At 52.9% G+C, this 21,689-nt stretch overlaps 1 protein-coding gene across 1 annotated transcript; it reads right to left on the bottom strand.

Annotated features, from left to right (window-relative positions):
- Nucleotides 1-1,815: 1,815 nt before the first annotated feature.
- Nucleotides 1,816-18,757, bottom strand: MAT1A (methionine adenosyltransferase 1A). Its single transcript, XM_036089780.2, has 10 exons — nucleotides 18,612-18,757; nucleotides 18,164-18,528; nucleotides 14,757-14,834; nucleotides 13,848-13,970; nucleotides 10,594-10,706; nucleotides 10,221-10,364; nucleotides 6,121-6,339; nucleotides 4,801-4,983; nucleotides 4,378-4,511; nucleotides 1,816-3,744 (listed from the first exon to the last, which is right to left on the bottom strand). Exons 2-10 carry the CDS (start codon nucleotides 18,255-18,257, stop codon nucleotides 3,642-3,644), a joined length of 1,191 nt encoding a protein of 396 aa, XP_035945673.1. The 5' UTR covers nucleotides 18,258-18,528; nucleotides 18,612-18,757; the 3' UTR covers nucleotides 1,816-3,641.
- Between the last annotated feature and the right edge of the window lie 2,932 nt (nucleotides 18,758-21,689).

The following is a 21,689-nucleotide window of genomic DNA, read 5'->3' as shown; positions in this document are numbered from 1 at the left end:
AGTGGGTGTGATTTACGGAGGATGTTTGAGAGTGTCTTTCTGGAGGGTGACTTGTAAACTGAGGTTGGAAGGACTCAGAGGGTAGGTGTGGAAGGAGTCGTGAGGGGGGTTGGCCCCAAAGAGGTTTAAACAAGGAAATTCATATTTACACTTGTGTTAGACACTGAACAAGAAACTAAAAATGGGAGTACAAACAGGAGGTTACCAAGGAAGGGGCTTTTCAGAAAGACAGAAATTTCATCTGAAACCTAAGGGATGAGATGGAGCATCCATTTAAAGACAGGAGAAGAGTATCACAGATAGAATGACATGTGCAAAGGTCCTGAGGTGAGAATGAACTGGGCCTGTTCGAGGAAACCATAGAAGCTGGGGAGTCTGGACTGTGGAGGCAGGGAGTGGAGCCCAGAATGAGGGCAGACAGATGGACACTGGGCAGGCACATGGGGCAGTGACAGCTTAGTCACACACCCTGAACTTCATTCAGCATGCATTAGAGGTACCAATGGATTACAAGTTGGGGTGGAGGATATGGCTGTATTTACATCTTCTTAATGCCTCTCCTTCCTTTTCCCAGCCACCACCCATCTCCGCAAGCTGAAGTCACTGGACCCCTGAGGCCTCCCATCACCTAACCCACTGGTATCATTTCCCATGGGTGAGCCCTCCCTGGCCCCAGACACACCGTCTTCACTTGGCTTCCAAGGACACCCCACTGTCCTTGGTAGGCTTTCCTCCTACCCACTGGCCTCCCCTACCCATGTCCTTCACCACTTCCACAACACTGTGACCCTTGAAGGCTTCGTGGCTCAGAAGTGGCTGTCCTTCTTGCTCTCACTCAGCATTTGGCCTTTGATGCCCATAAAGCCCATTCCTTCACTGCCTTCCCTCTCAGGCAAGCATTCCAATGTTTCACGGGTGTCTTTTTCTGTTCTTACGAAACGTGGGTTATATTCTAGGAAAAGCAGGTCACTGCATGGTCCCTGTAGTGGCTGCTCAAGTCACAGATCCTGTCTCATGCAAGCCTGTGGCCTTTGGCTTTCTCCGCCTTTCTGCCACATTCCCAGGTCTCAGCCGCACTTCTGCCCTTCCCAGCACCCAGACCAGCCCGTCTCAAAGCCTCCTCACGCGGCTTTCCCCTCAGCCTGGACCTGGATGTTTCTCCAGAACGGGGTCCTCTCCCCACAGCCTGCTTGTAGGACACAGTGCAGGAAGCCCCCCCACCCCAAGGACTGTCTTCCCAGGGGCTTCTGCTCCCACAGTCTGCTAATACAAATGTCACCTGTTAATTCTCCTCACCGAGTGTGTGAAAGGGAGATGTGCCCCTTTAAACCTGTTTAAAGGTCTGGCTCATCTCTCTGCAGACCAAAACCCTCCTTCACTCCCTTCATTTGACTTCAGTGATTCAGCCAACGGACAACATGGCCTGAGTGCCCCCTCATGACAGTCTTGCTGCAGATAATCCGCAGGGAGGGCACCAGGCCGCAGGGTGGTAGCACGTGGTGATGGAGCGCTTGGGAGGCTGGGGAGCCCCTTGCCAGCCGGGTGCCTGGGTCACGTTCCTCACCCTCTGGGCCTCAGGTTCTCCCCATGAAACTCAGCGGGGTGTAGTGAGGAATAATTACAGGAATGTGGTGACAACTCAGTCGCTGGGGATGTGGAAGCCTTAATCTATGCCGGACAAGCCCACACAGACAGGAACAGGGGGCCCTGGGTGGGGGAACACAGAGCAGGGGGTACCCCCCTTTGCTCGGGGCTGGGGGATGCTCCTCGGAGGTGGGGTGTCTGGAGGTTTGCAGACAGAAACTAAGCATAGAGTAGTTGTTCCTTCAGTTTGATTCACTGAAGGGCTGTTTATTCTGTTTGATTTATCCTGTCCTAGCAGGAGCTATTAATAAAGGTTCTAGATTCTTATAAACAATGTTGACCCCCCAAAAAGATTTTGTTTCTCTAGGGGGTGGGGAAAGTATACAATTGTGATTTTGACTTCTAATATGGCCTGAGTGAGAGGAACTCGCCGCCCAGAAACCTGCACCTCCCTCTCCTGGAAGGAGCTTGAGACTTGCTGGGTGACCGATGCCCGCAGACACATCAGAGCCTCCAGAATGGACACAAGCTCTAGGCTTAGATGCAAATTCGGGCTTCTTTTTTCTTCCTGGAAGACCTGCCTTTTCTCTGACGGAAAGAGGAGAGCCTCGGGTCTTTGTGCTTCAGGCCTAGAGCCCAGATGCAGGCAGTCTGCTCTCCAGATGAGACTTCGTGGGCTGCCTGTCCCAGCCAGAACCAGCATACACGCCCTGGAAAGTAGCCCAGTCTCCAGCTCTTGGGATCCGTGGAGGCACCCACCTAGCCTGTGGTCTGGGCAGCTAGGGAGAAGGCCGAGATGCTGCTGTCAGAGGCCCAGGCTGAGGACAGGCGGGGTAGGTAGTACTGACCAGGGATGGAAAGGCAGGTGAATGTGCAGCTTCCAAGACCCTAGCACACCGAGGACCACTCAGGCCCCGGGGGTACCATGGCCCAGAAGCCACCTGGCAAAGGCAGGATTCCCTCATGACATCCCAGCCAACTTGTCTACCACTAGGAGTTCAGGCCTGCCATCTGGGTCACAGATGTTTGGGCCTCACAGTTGGCCTCTCTGAAAGGGGCATCTGAGGGGCTCACCCACTTATTCTAACAGCACTCAGACAACGAGGCCGAAGAGAGAGAAGGACTTGAAGGACACAGGGTTCCGGGGCCCTAAGGGGCTTGCCACCTGAGCTAGGACAAGCTGCTTCTCTGTCCTGACTTGGCATATCACTGGGCTCACCAAGAGCCAGGGGTTAATCCCCTAATTGCAGCAACCTCGGGTCTTCAGGGCAGAGGTCACACAGCTTCATCTCAAATCTGCTTTTTCATTGTTCAGGCCTGCATCTGGCATGAGATGGCAATGGGGCTGGGGGGCGTACGGGTTCCTGAGTCAGAGCTCCGGGACTCATGTCTAGGTCCTGACATGTGTGGCTGTGGGACCTTGGGAAAGTTACCTACGTAGTCTGTGCCTCAGTTTCCTCCTATAGAAGTGGGAATGAGGTGTTACCTCATCATGTTGCAGTAAAGAAGAAATGAGATCCGTAATTAGCTCAGTCCCTCACACATTTGTAGACGCTTAGGGTATATCAGCCCCTTTCCTATCTTGGCCAGATGCCTAGCCTGGGAGGCCTCTGTGAAGGCCCTGGCTTAGGACACAGGCCACAGATGTGAAGGGCAGACCCGGCACACCCAGGATCCCTGAGATGATTTGTGAGGGAGGAGCGGATGGCTCACAGGGGAGGTGAGTGAGGGGATTTACTCTTGACAGGGGTGGTTTTTCCACTGAATGAACATGGCCTAGGTCTGAGGGAAAAGCAGGGGAACATTGTGACTACCCTCCTGAGGAGATGTGACACCCAGCACCAGCAAGCCTCCTGCCATTCACAGTGATGACAACACAGGGCTAACCCTAGGGGTGTGGCTTGGTCCAGGAGGGGGTGGGGGGTGGGAAGGCACTCCCTGGGAGGGCAGTCAGAGCCCTGGGGGGTCTGGGACATGTGAGAGCTGGGATGCTGAAGAAGAGGAAGCAGGCCACCCAGATGCCTCCAGGGCCAGGCTCGGGCCTGCTCCCACCAGCTCTAAAACACAAGCTTCTTGGGAATTTCCCACGGGAACTCGCTTCTTCCGAAATGGCCATAGCACGCCGTCTTCTGGTAGATGGGCTTCTTCAAATCCAAATCCCTGCACAGTCAGCAGAGGAAAGGGTCATTTTAAATGGAAAAGGAGCGAGTTTCTCTGAATTTTGAGCCCAGTAGCGATTATCAGAGTGCGACGGTCTTTGCATGGAGTGTCCCCACTCAGAGCAATTTCCCATAAACTTCCCTGTCTGTGCCACACCACACCTTCTGAGGTGACTGTCACTGGCCCTCAGGAAACAGGCTCAGAAAGACACACCCAGGACCCAGCATTTGAATTCTGGCCTCACCGTGCCTCTCTCCTCTCCACTCCACTGGCCTGGCGCAGACCAACAACATCACCAAGCTCCAGAAAGCAGGGATGGCATTAGAAACAAAGGGAGATGGGACTAGACCTCCTGGCTCACTTCTCAGCATTCGGCCTTACGATTACTTTTCTATGACCCTCCCCTGCCACCTGCTCAAAGATGGCCCCACTGGAGTGTCTCTGGGCCAGCCTCCTTCAGCCTGAAAGCAGGCATCCTGCATTTGGGGTGTGTCGTGCTGGTCGAGGAGCCTGGAGGCCCTCCTGCTTTGGGGAAGCTGAAAGTCCTTCCTTCTGTCTCGCTTCCAGTGGAGCTGAGCCTGTGGGTGAGGGAGGAGGAGGGGCCTGTCCAGCAGCAGTGGGCGGCGCTTTTACCTGACGATGACACCGGGCCGAAGGTCAAAGTTCTTACTGACCACATCTAACAGCTCTCTCTCTGTCTTCTGAGAGGTTCCGTAGGTGAAGATGGAAATGGACAGTGGCTCAGCCACACCAATGGCATAGGAAACCTTCCAGAAGAGAGCAGGGTCAAGGGCAGAAGCCTCTGTGCAAACGTCCTCAGGGAGGGGCAGCTGGAACCACCCACTTTGCCCAATGTGCTCCCCAACCTTGTCTGCCTAGAAAAATCCCCACCATCTTCACAGTGATGTATGCTTGTCTCCTAGAAGATTTTTTTCCCTCCCTCAGGTTTTCAGGGTACGCGCCCCAGTGCCCTTGGCAAAGTGTGTGGGCGTCCCACCGGGCCAGCACGTCCTCACCCGGGGCCGAGATGGGGTGGTCAGAGTGGGGCCCACCCACCTGCACGAGCACTCTCCGGCAGAGCCCCGCTTTCACCAGGGACTTGGCCACCCAGCGGGCCGCGTACGCCGCCGAGCGGTCCACCTTGGTGTAGTCCTTCCCAGAGAAGGCCCCGCCACCGTGCGCCCCCCAGCCGCCATAGGTGTCCACGATAATCTTACGGCCAGTGACGCCCGCGTCCCCCTGCAGAGGGAAAAGGAGGACAGGGAGGGAGGAGATGAGAACCAGGGTGCCCAGGGGGCAGGGCGGGGGGCAGCTGTAGCACAATGACGGCCGCTGCACTTACGGGGAAAGGGTGCCCTGAAGCTGCCTGCGGGCATTTTTTCAAGACCTCCCCTGCCCCCCAGAGCTGGAAACCTTGGTCTCTAACCCCAGTTCAGTCACTGACCAATTACAGAAGCCAGATAACCTGCCAGAGCCCCAGGAGAAAGTGCAAACGATGGGCCAGAGGTTCTCTGGAATCCCAGCCAGCTCCTACCTCAGTCTTTGTTTGTATGAGTCAGTCATGCTGGAGAAATCCAACTGCAGGCAGGAACTGGGCTAAGTACGCCCCAGGCTGTGGCCCTGGCTGGTGGCACCCAGCACATGCCACGGTGCCCATTTCCTTCCGTGTCTGCTCTGTGCAGCATCATGTTTTGAAAGGGCAGGGGCTCCGTGTTCAGTGCTTTGGGGAAAGACTGCGTACTCTATCCCCCTGCTTAGAGACCCACCATTCCCACCAGCACATCTAGGCTTTGAGAAGTCCTACAAGAAAGGACAGTAAGCTTTGCCTTTCTTTTACCCTGTGCTTCTGTAAGACACTCGGTCATGGAACCCATTACGGGGGCTCCGCTTGGTGGCAACGCATCCCCAGTTGAGGCACCCCTGGCAGAGGTCAAGCAGCCTCTCCGGGGTGCTCTGCCAATCCCCACTTCCTCTCTCCTGGAGAGAGAGAAGAAAGGGGGCAGCAGGGGTCCCCATCGAAACACCTGCCCCACACAAGTTGAAGGCAACCTGTGGCAAAGACCCCGTGCTGCCACCTGGGGAGGCCAGTCATCTGCGAGGGTGAGTCGGCGTCTCAGCAGGGCCAGGTAGCAGCATAGGCAAGTATGACCGGGCGGGCCAGGCCGCACCAGGGGGAGAGTTCTGGGGACACGTCCCCAGTCCCGCAGGCACTGACGCACACACAGCGGGCCCCTGGGAGTGCGAGCCGACCTCACGTTCTGTCCAGGCCCAGACGTGGCCGAACCACACAAAGCCACCTCCTCCTTTGTGCTCCGGCAGGTAAGCAACCCCAGTAACAAAGGCAAATCAGGCCTCTGCTCAGAGGCGAGGGCGCACCTGGGGACCGCCAATGACAAACCGCCCGCTGGGCTGCAGGTGGTAAATGGTGTCTTCGTCCAGGTACTTGGCGGGCACCACGGCCTTGATCACGTGCTCCTTCAGAGCCTTGCGCATGTCCTCCAGGGTTATGTCCTCGTTGTGCTGTACAGAGATGACGATGGTGTGGATGCGCATGGGGATGACTGCGCCATTGTCCTGGGTGTACTGAACTGTCACCTGTGGGTCACAAGGGCAGGAGATGCGCTGAGCTGAGGACACATCGCTGCCAGGCACAGACACCCAGAGCCAAGTGAGGGGGGCCTCTGTCCTCCGAGGGCCTGCAGGAAAGTTAATCTGACATCTTCTTATGTTGGAGCAATTGCCACGTGCTATGTATGGGCTGACTGGGTATGAGGCATAAGCTCTTCCCACCTATGACCCCTATTAGTGCGCCCTTAGAGACTCAGGGTTACAGAGTTTCTTCTCATTTGTGGCCCAACTAGACTCCTCCCCTTCTGTCTCAGAGGGCTCTGGGTGCCAACGAATGTCCCCCTGGCCAAAGCCCTCTCTTGACACTCCATGGCCTGGAGCCAAGGTATCCTGGCTTCTGCCAAAGAGCACAGGTGTCCAAGGGCCAGGCCGGCTGCCCCAGCCCCTCAGTGGAAGAGCTTTGGAAGTGCATGGGGCCGGGGGACTTGCCTGCTGGAGGGACAGGGTGAGAGGGGCTCAGGTCAGGCTGGCTGAAATTGAGGGGGTAGCAAGCTCCGGATGGCCAGCCTCTGGGTATCTGAGCTAAAGAAAGGAAAAGCAGAGAGCACGTGGAGGGAAGGAGCCCGCCTGCAGTACCCTGCAAGGGAGCAGTTCAAACGCTCACTTCTACCCAACTGGGTCAGTGCTGTGCCCATTCTGGGCATTACTAGTCTGGGCACACCAGGCTCGCAGAGCGAGAGGGAAGGGGACAGTAAGGACAGCAGGTGAAGCTGGGAAAGCAGCTAGAAGAGGTGCCCAAAGCTGTGGGAAGCTGTTGCTCGCCCTGTTTTAAAGATAGGAGAGCTGAGCTTTCAGAACCTAAGTACCTTGGTCAAGATCACACAGCTGATAGAGCTGGGCTCTGCCCTGGGGCCACGTGGCCCGGTAGCTGGGGCTCTGCCCAGCAGAAGGCTACCACTCAGGGCCCTGAGGGACACACGGGAGCCACAGGCCCCAGTGCCCCCCGAGGCAGTGTGGACCCACCAGGGTGGGGGGGCCTGGGGTATGTGGGGGCTGCAGGAGTGCGTCTAGGCTAGCTGTCCCTGGTAGCAACGTCCTGCCCCAGGGCCTTGAGAGGACCTCAGGACAACCAACAGTGCCTCCCCAGGGCTGTGCCCGCAGCAGGATCTCTGCCTGCCCAAGGGCCCTCCGATATCCACCAAACACCGGCCTGTTTCAAACTCCTACTCTGTGTCCTGCCTGGTTTGAAGAGCCAGAGGGTGGAGTCCAGAAGGAGGAAGAGAATGAGCCCTGCCCACGTGATGTCTGATCCTAGCTCGAGAGGCAGGTACGTCTGCGTACCGAGCACAGCCTTTAAATGCTGGGCTACGTACACACAGCTGTGACAGGGAGCCAGAGCTGGGGTGGGGGCTCCCAGGAGGGGAGGCCTGTGGCCGGCTCTGGGACCACTCCCCCGCTCCCTGGACCTCCCGCTCAGCCAGCTGTAAGCCCCGGGCAGCATCCATGTAGAACCACACAACTGCGGCAGGGCAAAGGGTTCCAAGTAAGCCCCTTATCTCCCCATGTCAGCAAGATGTGGGGAAAAATACACCATGGAAAACACAACTCTGACCAGGTATAAAAATAGCCATCCGCCCTGCCACTTGAGTCTCTATATCAGCAAGAATTTGTTCAGGTGGAAAGACTCATCCTGTTCACAGTCAACACTCTGCTTAGATGATGAAAGTCCTTCTCAGATGGGCTCTGGAGCCGGCCCGGAAACCGGTCCCGATACCGTGCGGCCCACGGTGAGGCAGCGCGGGCGGGGACCCTCGGACGGCTGGGGCAGACCCCTACCTGTGCCCCTGCAATGCCAGGGTCTCGCCCCCCCGCAGCAGGCCAGTGAGGCGGACTTCGGTATCCAAAGTAGCATTGAGAGGTTTCCGTGTAGCCCTGCAGGAAGGGAGCCCTCAAAGAGCACATCCTCGCTCCCCCACCCCCCCATGGGCTTGGAAGCCTTCAAGGACTAAGCGAGATGATGCAGGCCTTCCCTGTTTCGGCCGGTCCCATGGGGGTGCCTCCGGGCCTCCCTGTCACACAAGGAAAAGGAAAGCCCTGTCGCTCAGCTTCTCCCACCCCTGTTCCACGACTGTGTTCTGCGAATCTCCACCGCGCTTCCCGTCACAGCACGGCTCTGGCCCAGGACGAGGCCGGGCGCGCCAGCACCTGTGTGCCCCTCTCTTTTGATGCCACCACAGTCTTTGCATGATAGCTCCCCTGCCCCACAACCTCAGAGAACCCCTGGGGAGTGCTGATGGTTCCACTCCCCACCAAGGGGTCACGTGGAGAACACCACGAAGGGTTTGCTTGAGGCCGCAAATGCACTTCCTTGCCCCAGGTCCAGCCGAGCTGCGAGGCCTCCCACCTGGGCTGAGAAGGATGCACCTCGGTGCAGATGGGGTAACGGGACAGTCACGTGCTCCATGCTGAGCACACAACCACATGTGCTGAATTCCAACTACAGGAGCCAGAGAAGGCCCCGTGAGGTGGCGGCCACCAGGGAAAACCACAGGAGGTGGGAGCTTTGCTGGCCACTGATGGACAGGGGAGAACCGAGAAGATTCCAGGTAAGGTGGAGGGTGCGAGCACAGGTGCAAAGCACTGGAAACAAGGGGAACATGAGTGAAATCAGCCAGATTAAGCAGACTGGGGGAGGGGAGGTAGAGGAAGGTAAAACCGGAAGACCATAAAAGGCTTGGAATACCAGAATAACAAGCAGGGGGTTTGTCCCCCTGTAGGAAGCAGAAAACTGCAGAGGATTCTACTATATGTTGGCTAACGGAACATAATAATAATTAAAAAAAATAAATTAAAAGTCCGAAAGGAGTTAAGGGGAGTTTCCAGGCAGGGAGAATCCTCGGGAGGGCACGGTGTGGATCCTGGCCCTGGGAACCAGGCTGGAGAAGAAGAGATGCTCTGGAGGGAAAACGCCTAAGGCAGGGTGGAGACAGAGGGGGTGCCGAGCAGGAGGGGGGGCACCACCACACTCCCTTGAGCTGAGGGGGAGGTGACACTGAGGCTGCACATGATGGCTCTCGGGCACGGGTGTTTGCAGGGTGGATGAGAAAGACGGCCGCTGATTCAGAGACCCTGCAGGTAGAAGCTTGGGGCGCCGAGTGGGACATGGTGGAAACTGGGTGTGAGCGTGGGTGGAGGGAGAGGGTGTGCAAGAGGTGCCAAGGACCTGCTGGAGGGCGGAAGAGGAGCCAGGGAGGAAGCCCCGGGAAAGGGGTCCGCAGGGTCACCAGGCTTAAACAGGGCAGGGACGCGGAGCGCGGAGGCAGACAGGGCCCCTCCACATCTGCTAACACTTGCATCACAGCTGACCTTCAAATGTGGACGTGGGTGAGGATTTCCCCACGGCCTGGAGGGGCGAGGTCAGGGCCCGAGGGGACAGAGAGTCCAAAACAGCAAAGGGAAAGCCTTTCTATGAGAAACAGGGGTAAAGGGCCACAGCGAGACGCAGACAGCACTTGTCAACTCGGTGTTCAGTCTTTGCTCAAGGGGTGGAGGCCTGTGAGGTGGAAGGGCAGTGACCGAAAGTCTGAAACCGATTAAGCACCATGAGGGGGGAGCCAGGGAATCACATGACCAGAGTCAACATATGCTAAGAAGGCAAAAAACAAAAATCTAGAATGGTTCTTTCCATTTTTCTGTATTTTAAGCATTTTTTCATAATAAAAAAAATTGGGAGAGAAAACATCTAGACCTGAAGAGTTTTCAAATAAATAGTTCTTTTCACAATCAATAATTCTTTGAGTGTCCTGACTGAACATTTTTATCTTAATCATGACACGAATCAAGAGGGCCTGGGGGCGCTGGAAGGGTGTGTCTGGGCTCCATGGGGGGAGCGAAAGGAGGAGGCTCACCTGAGTCTTGGAGTCAGGCCGCAGCCAGGGGAGGACCCCGGAGCGTCTGAGGTCTGCCATCCGGGCGTTGAGTTTGTGAGCGAGGATAATAGTGAGGGGCATGCACTCTTCCGTCTCGTCGGTGGCATAGCCGAACATCAAACCCTATAGCAGGGGAGAGGGCCGACTGAGCAAGGCCCACTTTAGACGACGGGACAACTTGCTTCCAATCTAACACCTGGCTGGTACTGCAGTGTGTACTGGGTACCTCGTGCATGCACCATCTGCACGGGACTGTGCTCAATCCAGCACTCGTGACCTTCCGAGCCAGGGCGGAGACAGACAGTGCTATCCCGACGACCTGACAAGGCGCCCACGCTCCCTGTTTAGTTACCTGATCTCCGGCCCCGACATCCTGTTCGTTTCTGTCCAGATGTACACACTGGGCAATATCCGGGGACTGCTGCTCCAAAGCCACCAGCACGTTGCAGGTCTTGAAGTCAAAGCCTAGGCAGAAGGGAGAGTGGGCCTTAGTGGGGAACACAGGTCAGGCAGAGCGTGGCTGTGAGCTTCCTGGCCGACTGCTCTGCTCCCGACGTGGCATTTGGTATTGGGGTGGGTGGTCTCTCACCAGCTGGGGTCTGTCTGGGCTCAAAGCTGAGGCCCAGGGGTGGGGAAGCCCATGCATCCTTCCCATATGATCATCTGGAACTCTAAGTCAAAGAAAATCCTCCACAGTGCATTTTACTATATTAAATTATATCCAGATTAAAAATATATATCCTAGGGCACCTGGGTGGCTCAGTTGGTTAAGCGTCTGCCTTCAGCTCAGGTCATGATCCCGGAGTCCCAGGATCGAGGCCCGTGTCGGCTCCCTGCTCGGCAGGGAGTCTGCTTCTCCCTCTGACCCTTGCCCTCTCATGCTCTCTCGCGCACTCACTCTCTCTCAAATAAATAAATAAAATTAAAATATATATATATATCCTGCACAGAACTGCAATATAAAAACCAGATCAAGAGCTACAGCCACTCTGGCTGAAGAGTAGGTGGGTGACTCATGGCCCTGCCCCCTTAGGCACCTTCTAAGATCCAGGCTGAAAACCGCCTTCCAGCCCTGCAGTTTGGAAGCCCAGGGATGTGCCTGATGCAGGTATTAAATATATTGGACAAATACAGTTCACAGGAACTACTCAGACATGCTCCCAGACCTAGAGTCCTCTGATCCCAGGCTATGCACAGGGCTTGGAGCAAAATGGAAAAGGCACCCCTCTGGAGGCTGAGGCCCTGTCTGCCCATCCCCAAAGGTCAGGCACGGAGATGGAGGCTGTTCTCCCCAGCAAGGGGCAGCAGGCCTGGAACTGGTTCACGGAGGTTTGGCCAGTGGCAGCCCAGCCCAAGGAGCCCGGGAAGGGGCTGCCACGCCCAGACGGCACACTCATCTCCCTGTAGGTCCTCGGGCCTTGCTGGGCTCAGCCATGCGGACTGTGTGAATGAGGGGCTGAAAATCACAGAGGCTCCACCACAGGGCCAAGTGTTAGTGACAAGCTGAGTAACTGTCGCTCTTGCCAGTCTATTCAACCTAGGCTGCCAGTGTGAGCTTACTACAACCAACCAACCAACCAACCCAGATCCAGTCTATTGTTTCTGTACATGCTTCATGTGGGGACCCCCCGCCAAACGAAGCAGAGCCCAAGCCCCTCAGCTCCACCCAGCCCCTCCCAGCTGAACCGCTCTAGCCAAATGCACTTTAGGGTAGCCTTCAGTGTGGCTCGCTTTTCTACCTCCACTAGGTGTCTCTGTGTAGAATACTCCTCCTCCTCCTCCTCCTCCTCCTCCTCCTCCTCCAACTCCCCATCCCCACACACCCAAATCCAACTAGCTCTCAGTAAATGTCCCTAGACGGCCCTAGACTTCCCCTCCCCCTCCCTCCCTCCACTGCACACTGTGCCACCGACTCGCCACAGGGCACCTCATACTGCACCATTTAATGCCAGGCGTGCCCCCCTCCGGGAGCATCAAGGCGCCTTTGTCCCTTGCAGCTTCCTGTTCCCAGCAAACGTTTTTGGACGCACAAACCAATGAACCATCTTTAGAGGGCTGCCAAGGACTCACCATTGTGCATTAAACATGTTGCATTTTTCCTAATCACTCTCTAAATGGTGAATCTTCTCAGCGCTGCAAATCCATCAAGGGCTCCAAGTGATTAGGAAACATGGAATTCAGGGGACTAAGGGGAGAGGAGCAGGGCTCAGAATGGCAGCCAGTCTGTGACTGTGGCCCAGAGCCGTAAGGGGCAGTTAGCCTGGGGGCCCCCCTAAGGCAGCCACCATGCTGCGCGGGGTCTTCTGGGTATGGGCACGGGGACAAGCTGGGCACAGCAGAGCTGGGCTCTCTCTCGCTTCTCTCTCTCTAGGAGACATGGCCTCCTGGGAAGTTTCCTTTCCACCTAGTGCAGAACAAGACTTGCTCTTGAATAAGGTCTACACGTATGTAAACAATCGGCTTTTCCTTGTAGAACAGGGTGAAGGCTCTGCATGGTGGCATGTGGGGAAGCTGCTGATTGGGGACAGAGTGTTTCCTCTATGAACACCCTCATGCGCTGACTGGGAGATTTTGCCTGTGCTCACTGGTTCTCCTCCTGCTGATTCCTGACATGGCCCCCCCAAATTTTCATGTGCTTAAATGAGTGCTCCGGGCGGCTCTGAAGGCAGCTGCGCTGAGCTTCTGTGTCTGCGCCCTCACGGGTGAGGGGCTCTCGCTCATACGGGTGCAGTGCCTCATTCCAGCCTGCCCCGACCCACGACGGTGGCACACGTCACCCTAAAGACCCAGTAGCTGGGAGGTCAGTGCCCACAGGTCTTCAGCATCTGGCTCTCGCATGCTGTTCTCTGAGGCCGCTCCAGGCTGGGCCCCTTCCCAGCCTGCCCCGTCTCAGATGTTGGAATCTGCTTTGCGCCCTTCTGTTCTTGCCAGCTGTCTCCCCCCATGCCCGCCCCGATCACGACGCTCCTCCTCACTTCCTGCCAGGGCCTGTGTCCCTTCCCTGGAATGCAGGCTCCCACACTGCCTGGCACTGGAGCCCACCTCGGCCAGCCTGTCCCCTTCACCTGCCATGGGTACCAGTTCTGGGCGGAGTCGCCTTTTTCTCTGTCTATCGTGAGAAGCAGCATATGGAAGCAGAAAGCACAGGAGTCCACATGGGCAGCCACCTGCTGGCGGTCACCTTACGCAAATTATGGACATTCCCAAGCTTCAATTTCCTCATCTGCAGGAGGAGTACGGCAGAGGGCCTCAAACAGTTAAAAGGACACCCGCAAAGAGCAGCCCCAGGGCCTGGCAGAGAACACGTCCCCAGCAGGGGGCAGCTCCCCTTACTCAGTGGGTGCTTCTCTCTTCCAAAGCCTTTGCCTGCACCACGAAGACCAGAGTCAACAATGGACGGACGGACGGACAGACACAGGGTAGTTCAACTGGGCGCCATCACGTGGGCCACCATGCTGTCGCCAGAGACTTTGACCCCCGACCCTGCCAGGCGGGCCTAGGAATGTTTTCCTCCCGGTGGTATTTGCACTAGCCGAGGACCGAGAGCCTCAGCTCGGACGCAGCGTCGGGGCGCCCACGCATCTCAGACCCGGGGCCCCGCCTCACCCTTGGCAGAGTCGTCGTAGCCAATGTGCCTGATGGCGCCTCTCACCACCCGCTGGTAGTCCACCGTGGCCGTGGAGGTGATCTCGCCGCAGAGCAGCACCATGCCCGTCTTACACACCGTCTCTGCGAGACAGGGAGAACAGTCGGCGGCCACGAGCCAGCGGAGGGGGGCCCCCCTCCCAGACCTCTCGCAAAGGGTCTCACAAGGCATGGATTCCGGACATGAGACTAATGCTAACAAACAGAGTAAACCCCAGCAGAAGTGCTGAGCACGGGCAGATGCCGCCCGGGACACTACACTTTGGACAGAACGGGTCACACCTCGCTTTCGCAGCCAGCAAGCCACCTCCTGCTCGCGTCATCTTGAACCACTTATTTAACCTCTCTCAGTCTGCTTGCCCGTCTGCTACCTGAAGACCACAGTTCCACTGGACCGCTGTGTGGATCAGGGTGAGACCACGGGGGTAGGCGGCTGTCATATAGCATGTATCCGGGCCGCCTCTCCCGCCCCTTCTTGCTAACGCTGCACCGCAGGCTGAGATCCTGAGATCAAGGCGGGCCAAGCTTCTCACTGGCTAGTCACAAAGATATCAGGGTGAGGGCCGCCCTCAGAGGGCACAGGTCCCTGCGGCGCTCAGTGCAGGGGCTAGGGCGGCGCTGGAGAGGGAGAAAGCCGTCTGTGCGGCACACAGTGAGGACAGGGGGGCTCTGGTCTCCAAGCGGGCACCCCCTCTCCTGTGACCTTGGCCAAGGCCCTGATTCACCTGCACCCGTGATCACTTCGGGGGCCCTCCAGGTGCTGGGGCCCCTGACTCCCTGCTGTGCCCAGAGACCCAGCACAGGCACAGGCAGAGGCCTCGAGCCCAGCCCGCTGAGGTCTTCAGCAGGGAGGGAGCGGGCGTTTCTTACCACAGGCCACCTTGGCATTGGGGTCCTGCTTCAGATGGGCATCCAGCACGGCATCACTGATCTGGTCACAGATCTTGTCTGCACAAGAATGAACATGTGTGAGAATCACAGAAATATTAGGTACTACAAACTGAAATGTTAAAATAATTAGATATTTGGTAAGTTTACATATCAAATTTACCTACCTAAGATGACACTTTTTTAAACATAAAAAATTAGGAACTTTTTGAAATTTTTATTTCTTCCCATTTCTGCCTAATTTTGGATGATTTATATTATATAAACTCATAGCATTCCCTAAAAAAGAAATACATCCCAAAATCACTTCTAAGAGACTAAAGCAATTCACACACATACACACACACACACACACACACGCATAGACACACACACACACACATTCTCCTACTAAAAAGCCTCTTGTTCCTCAAGATATTCCCTTTAAGTCTAAAACCTAGAAAACTCCTAGAAATAGAAGTTAAAATAGCTAACAACATTGGTAAGATTAGGTGCCAATACGTAAAATCAGATGGGACAAACAGATACATTGCTCCGCAGGTTCTAGAAGCTGCACGTACTGTATATATGATGCTACGCCCAAATCCACCACCCCACCCACAGGAATTCCAGAAGAGAGCCTCTATACATCACTGCTGTTCTGCAGAACATTTCCATAAGCAGCTCTCAGGGCATGCCCATGGCCACACAGCCTCCTGAAGGCTAGATGTCCTAATAGCTGGGTTTGACCTCAGTCAAGGTGGGACTGACAACGGCTCAGCATAAGCTGGGATTTGATCTTCTTTTTTCACTACTTGCCTTAAGGACTACATGGTTGAGCTTGCAGACCCTCAATGCATTGCACATTGGAAAAATCCACTCTTGTGTTGGGGTTGTGTGAACTGTCACTGTTCACAGTTTCAGAAATAAAAGTGACATCTATTTACACATATTACATCTCATTTAATGTTCAAAATACCCATAGAGTTTGCACTTAATAGATTAATAAGGTTTTTTTCCAGGTTTATCAAGGTATAATTGGTGTACAAAAAATCTGCATAAAATTAAAGTATACAATCTGGGGAGTCTGGACATGTGAATACACTTATGCAACCATCACCATAAACAAGGTAATAAACATATCTATCACCTCCAAAAGTTGCCTTGTGTCTTTCTATTTTGTTTTTGCTTTTCAGTTTTCATATTAAGGATCCAGATCCAGAATCAAGTGGTTCTGCTCTCACAAGTGCACCATTTAAAATGTTAACGTCAATGCAACTTAAAATATTAATCTGCCATTCAAGGTGAATTCTCTAAACTTTCCTTCAGAAACTGCTACTACACCTTGAGGCTCTCTGTGCAACCTCCCCCCAGTGTCAGATCCTGGTTGTAAATCTAGGTTTGTCCGAGGGCACCCCCTCTGCACACCCCTACCAATGAAGGCCTGCTGCTAAAATATCCCTTTTAGGCCTACCCATCAGGACTCCTAGGGCTACTCACATGCCGACTACGGCTGACTCTGCTTCTTCCAAGGACGCAGGTCACATGTCCCCAGTCCACACAGGGAAGTGGGATAAGGGGTGTTAGGGATAAAACTGGAGCTAAGCAAGAGTGTTAACATAGCTCCACAGACTAAAGGAATGCCTAAGGAGGCCCTATCTGAACAGTCTCTTTAGGTTTTCAGAATTTCTATCAATATCGCTCAGTAGCTTTAAGGTAGCCAATAGCTGGTTTTCTTGGAAGTTGAAAAAAGCATGCATATTATCCTCCTGGTGGAGAAGTCAGCACTGGAATGACAAGCAAGCCATCACCAAGCCTTAGGGGAAGCTGACTTACATGGACAGTTAATTGATTGTGGCAAGTGAAAGGAGAGTCAGACAAACTGAAAGGCTACCATGAAGTGGACAAAACAGCTAACTGATTGGCTAGAATTTTTCTTCTCTGTCCACTGAGTGCACTGCTGTATGTACGAGGGGACCACTGGCCACTGCGTGTTAAGGATGCATGTCCACATCCTCTGAGTGGAGCAAATCCTTCTCCTAACCCATGTATGGCCTTCATGTGTTACACACAGAAATGAATCTGAGGTTATGAGCATTGTAGACCTAGAGACTTTATAAAGTTGTGCACAATGAAAGAGGCTATTTGTTTTGAATTGAGCTAAGTCACCTACAAAACCCAGCTTAAGCCAAGGTTTCTCAACAGCGGTACTATTGACATTTTGGGCTGGAAAATTCCTTGTTGTCGGGGGAGGGTCTTGTGCATTCAGGATGTTTAGAAGCATACCTGGCCTCTATCCACTAAGTGCCCATAGCACCCCAACCCTTCATGGCAGAGTTATGGCAGACAACCAAAAACGTTTTCAGACAATGCAAAATGCCCTTAGGGGAAAAGGGGCAACATCGCCCCCTGTTGAGAACCACTGGCTAAAGCATATGGAAAGAGTGGTGGGTGTGAGATGTCCAGAGCTGAGTTATAAGGTATGAGAGAACATGGATGAGGAAGATGAAGAAAACGTAGCCTTGGTGATAAGTTACCAAAACTTCAAATACTCAAATGAATTTTGAAGAAGTGCTCAAAGACATAAATCAGTGTGTCTAGCCCCCAGGATTCTTCTAGAACAGTAGTTCTCAGGGTGTGGTTCCCACAGCAGCAGAGGACTTATTAAAAATGCAAATCTTGAGCCTCACCCAAGACCTACTAAATCAGAGACTCTGGGGGTGGGCGCAACACTCTGTGTTAGCAAGCCCACCGGTGATGCCGATTATCCCTGAGGTCTGAGAACCACTGATCTCCAACCTGAGGCTCTGATCATGGGCCTCACTGTTCGCATGTGTGAGCCTCTCCCATTTCCCCACATCACCAAAAACTGCTCGAATGTTCTTCCTCTTCAGGAGGTCACCTGTACTTCTCTCAGGTAACATACCTGAGGCCTTCAGGACCTGGCGAACTATCTCAGCGACTACTAGAATGTGCTGTTCATGCCTAGACTGCACATGCCTTACATGCCAAACTCAGTGACCGTGGTCTTGTCTGAGGGAAGATTGTCTGTTAACTTGAGTCACTCAACAATAATAAAGCTGTATCCTCCCTGCTCCCCAAAAATATATATAAAGTTGATATTTGATGATATAATATCCCATGTATAATATGTTCCGTCAACCCACTGTGTGTCCTCTGCTGTGGGTGGAGGAGGTGGGCACAGCACGAGCCCTCAGCTTCATTACCTCGCCACTTTTCATTTCATACTCAGTGACTGTTTTACAAAACTACAAATTAATAGAATGAAAAACGCCTCATATTGTGCCTCCAGAGGTCCCGCAGAGTAACCAACACAAACTGTTTTTAAGGCCTCTCGTGAAATGACTCCCCTGGCCGCGGCTGCCATGGACCCACGACCACCTACTCACCCGGGTGTCCCTCTCCGACCGACTCCGATGTGAACATGAACGCTCCTTCTTCACTTAGAGAATGGTCACACAAGCCATCCACCGGGCCATTCATCTTTGCACGCTTCTCCACGCAGTTTCTTCAGGGTAACGATTTCAATGCTGTGACTTTGCCTGAGGTTTGTTTGGGTTTTTGGTTTTGTTGGTTTTTTGTTTTTTTTTCTCTTCTGTAAACCCAACAGGCTTGTCTTTGGCAGAGCCACGGGGCTCACTTCTGCCGAACGGCCCGCAAGCACGTGAGAGGGAGGTGAGGATGGTGAGGAGGGAGGACTGAGCGCAGATGTGTCACTCCTTCCGACTGGTCACAGCTTGCTCCTGAGTGACTCCTATATATGGAAAAGTGAAAGTGCCTGAATAATCATGTGAGAAAATTGGAGGAGTCCATTTCCTGGGAGGGGGTTCTTCTTACCTTGAGGGATTCCAGTCGTCAGCTCGGACGTCCCGAGCGCTAGCGTCTGGCCAATGTATGGTAAAGTAGGCTGTGTAGATTCTGCAGAACTGAAGCTCCTTTGGGAGTCTGCTTCAGCTCTGCAGCTAATCTCCATATTGCTCCAAGGTTAACATCCCACGTTGGGGGGCGGGGGTCTGTGGTGACTCAGGGATACAAACAGGCAGCCAGGAACTCTTTCCCAGAGATACAGTTTAGGCGAAGACTGCAACACAGGGTGGCCTGTGCTATTGGGTGCTGTCCTTCCTCCCCCACACCTTGTCAGGCTTGGGCTCTCCCCCTTCTTCTACCTTCTCAGAGCTAAAGCATGCACCTGTATTCTGAGTCAGCTTGGATGTTACACAACACATTCATTTAGAAGAAAAGCTTTTGAGCCCATATTTTTCTGCTAATAGAAATCGCCTAAACAGTCAATGTCTCTAAGACGCTGGCAGTCACATTGACAAGCAAAATGTTAAGAAGTATCTGGACAGGTTACAGAAGACAATGCTTTTTTTGGGAAAAGGAGTCTTGAGAGACGGATTCATTACAGGGAAATTATCAGAGTCCAGGTTCCCAAAGCTCCCATAAGATAAATTAAACATCTACCTATTCAGTCCTGTATACCTGATCAACACCCTGCTCACTTGACTCCTACACATTTTTTGCTTTGACCAAGAAAAGAAGTGGACAGGCTTACATCTTTAGCCAATTCAAGCACTAAATGACAGCATCCCTCTCTCTCTCTCTTCATTCTCTCCCACCCTCAGATCTAGCTGCATCCTCCGGCCAGCACAACGGTAGGGAATTGAGATCACAGACAGTGAGAATGGGTGGAGAGACCAGTTCCCACTAGAAGGCAATAAAACGTGTGCACCAAACACTGGACTGTGGGAAGCAAAAGTTAGGGTGCAGTAACCCCCACTAACAATTCTGCTGCCCAAATCCCCTCTATACTCAGAATATGAGCATTTAAAACTTTTTCTCTGGTGCTCCAAATCTTGAGTGTTGCCAACTGGTCAGCAGTAGCAACACTATCCCCCCAGGGAGAAACTATATGAAAGTGACCTCTTTGGGGATGAAGTAAGGGATTCTACATATACATATTTCATCAGAGGCATTTAAGAAAGAGTGCGTTGGAATGCTCAGGCACAAGATTGCTGAAGATCCAGAGAGGAAAAGGCCACTGGGAAGGGATGGAAAAATGAGGATCAAATAGGGACTTTAGACAACATAGCCTTGTCCTTGTCAGCAGACAGGAGTCCTCCTGTTTGCACTTAAAATATTTCAACATCACCGTCCCTTTGCAAATTTCTTCTGGGTACACTGGTTTCAAACCTGGAGGTGATATGAGCTAATGTTTAATGTGAACTATAGACCTAGGTTAGCCTAGCAGCTAGAACTATGGTCATTATGTTTTAACTCTGCTTTAAGAGCAAGATGGGGTTTAAGTAGCAAGTACTCACCAAGGTCCCAGAGCTGGCAAGAAGTCAGAGCGCAAAGCTGCCTAACTGTCCTTCGAATTCCAGAATGACTGAAAGCATGGGGCGGAGGGGTATGTCCCATACAGGGAAGTGGTGCTTTTGGAGACATAAGCAGAAGGCTTCTGCAGTCTGGACACAAATTCAGAGTGAGGGAAGGATCTGGAAGCACCAAGTTCAGTACCCATCTTATGTGTGAGTCTCGTATGACATCCCCACTAAATCTAGGCCACCTTTATATTCTTTCAGCCCATAGATGTTAATAAGCAGTACACAGAACGTGGTGGGTGGGAGTGCGGGCTTCAGGGCTGGAGTCCTGTCTGGCCTCTAACACACTATCCACCCTGGGGCAGGCTTCCTAACCGCTCAGCTTCTGCTTCCTCATCTGTAAAGCAGGTTAAATGATTACCTATCTCACGGCATCATTGTGAGAAATAGATGTGGTCATTCAGGTGGGATGAGGATTGAGCATAGAGCCAGTACACAATAAGACTTCAATGAAATATTACTTAAGCACCTTCTATGTACATAATATATGATTTTCTTAGGTATAAGGATAAAATGCAAGGCCATAGCAATGCTGAATCAATCAAAAGATTTCCCTCTTGTAGTAAATGTTACCAGTTAGAGAAAAAAAATTGCATTTGCACCAAGAGTTAAAACAGTGGCTTCAATCTACCCCCTTTTGACTTAGAAAACTGAACCAACAGGGACTTTGCCATCATAAACTCAAATTAAAACCTGCCTTATGCACATGCTGTCCCTTACGCATGAATTGTCCTAATGTCCCCCCCACCCAGCTCCACTGATTACCTAAGTCCAATTCATTGTGTCAAAGGCCCAGAGTTGATTTCATTTCCATGCAGCAACCTTCAACTCTGAAGCTTTGCTGACAAGCTCTGAAGAAACTTGGCTTTGAAAACAAATATCATTTTGGTCAGATTTGCCTGTGATATTAAGACATAAAATACCAAATGAATATAAAATACCAAGCAAATGGCTATGTTTCCAGTAAGCAATGTATGTAAGGACTGACCAGTTTTATGAAGGGGCTTTGAGGGCACCTGACCCCGGGTACCTAGTGGAAAGCACCTGGCCGGAGGGTGCCCTTGACCAGCTCCTGCACCTGCCCCGCCTGATGGCTATGCCACAGGCAAGAGAGAACGCAGTCTTGATGACCCCAAAACTCTGGATACAGAAGTGGAGTGCACAGGCACTTCTTAAATGCTGTTTAGGTGCAAACAGTTCTCAACTTTGGTGAGAAACTCCCTTAACCTAAATGGCATAATAACCCCATGGAATATTTTCAAAAGATTTACTACTTTTGTCCTCATTAATTGAAGCACAAGCCCTTCCCACATATATCATTCTAGAACATGAATAACTTATTTATGAAAGAAAGATAAATAGATTCATATTACACATTCTTTTAAAATTTTAGGTCATTTCAACAATGTGACTTTGTTTCAGTAAAAAAAAATCCAAATAAGCACTTCATATACAATGGCTATTCTGGAAAGGAAGAAAGAAAGTGTGGAAAGATTTCACGGAAAAAAAAGCAGGATCTGAGCTGGACCCC

This window comes from Halichoerus grypus, chromosome 7, assembly GCF_964656455.1.
Source record: "Halichoerus grypus chromosome 7, mHalGry1.hap1.1, whole genome shotgun sequence".
Lineage (NCBI taxonomy): Eukaryota > Metazoa > Chordata > Mammalia > Carnivora > Phocidae > Halichoerus > Halichoerus grypus.
The sequence above is the reverse complement of the archived record's forward strand: the minus strand, read 5'-3'. Positions and strand labels throughout refer to the sequence as shown.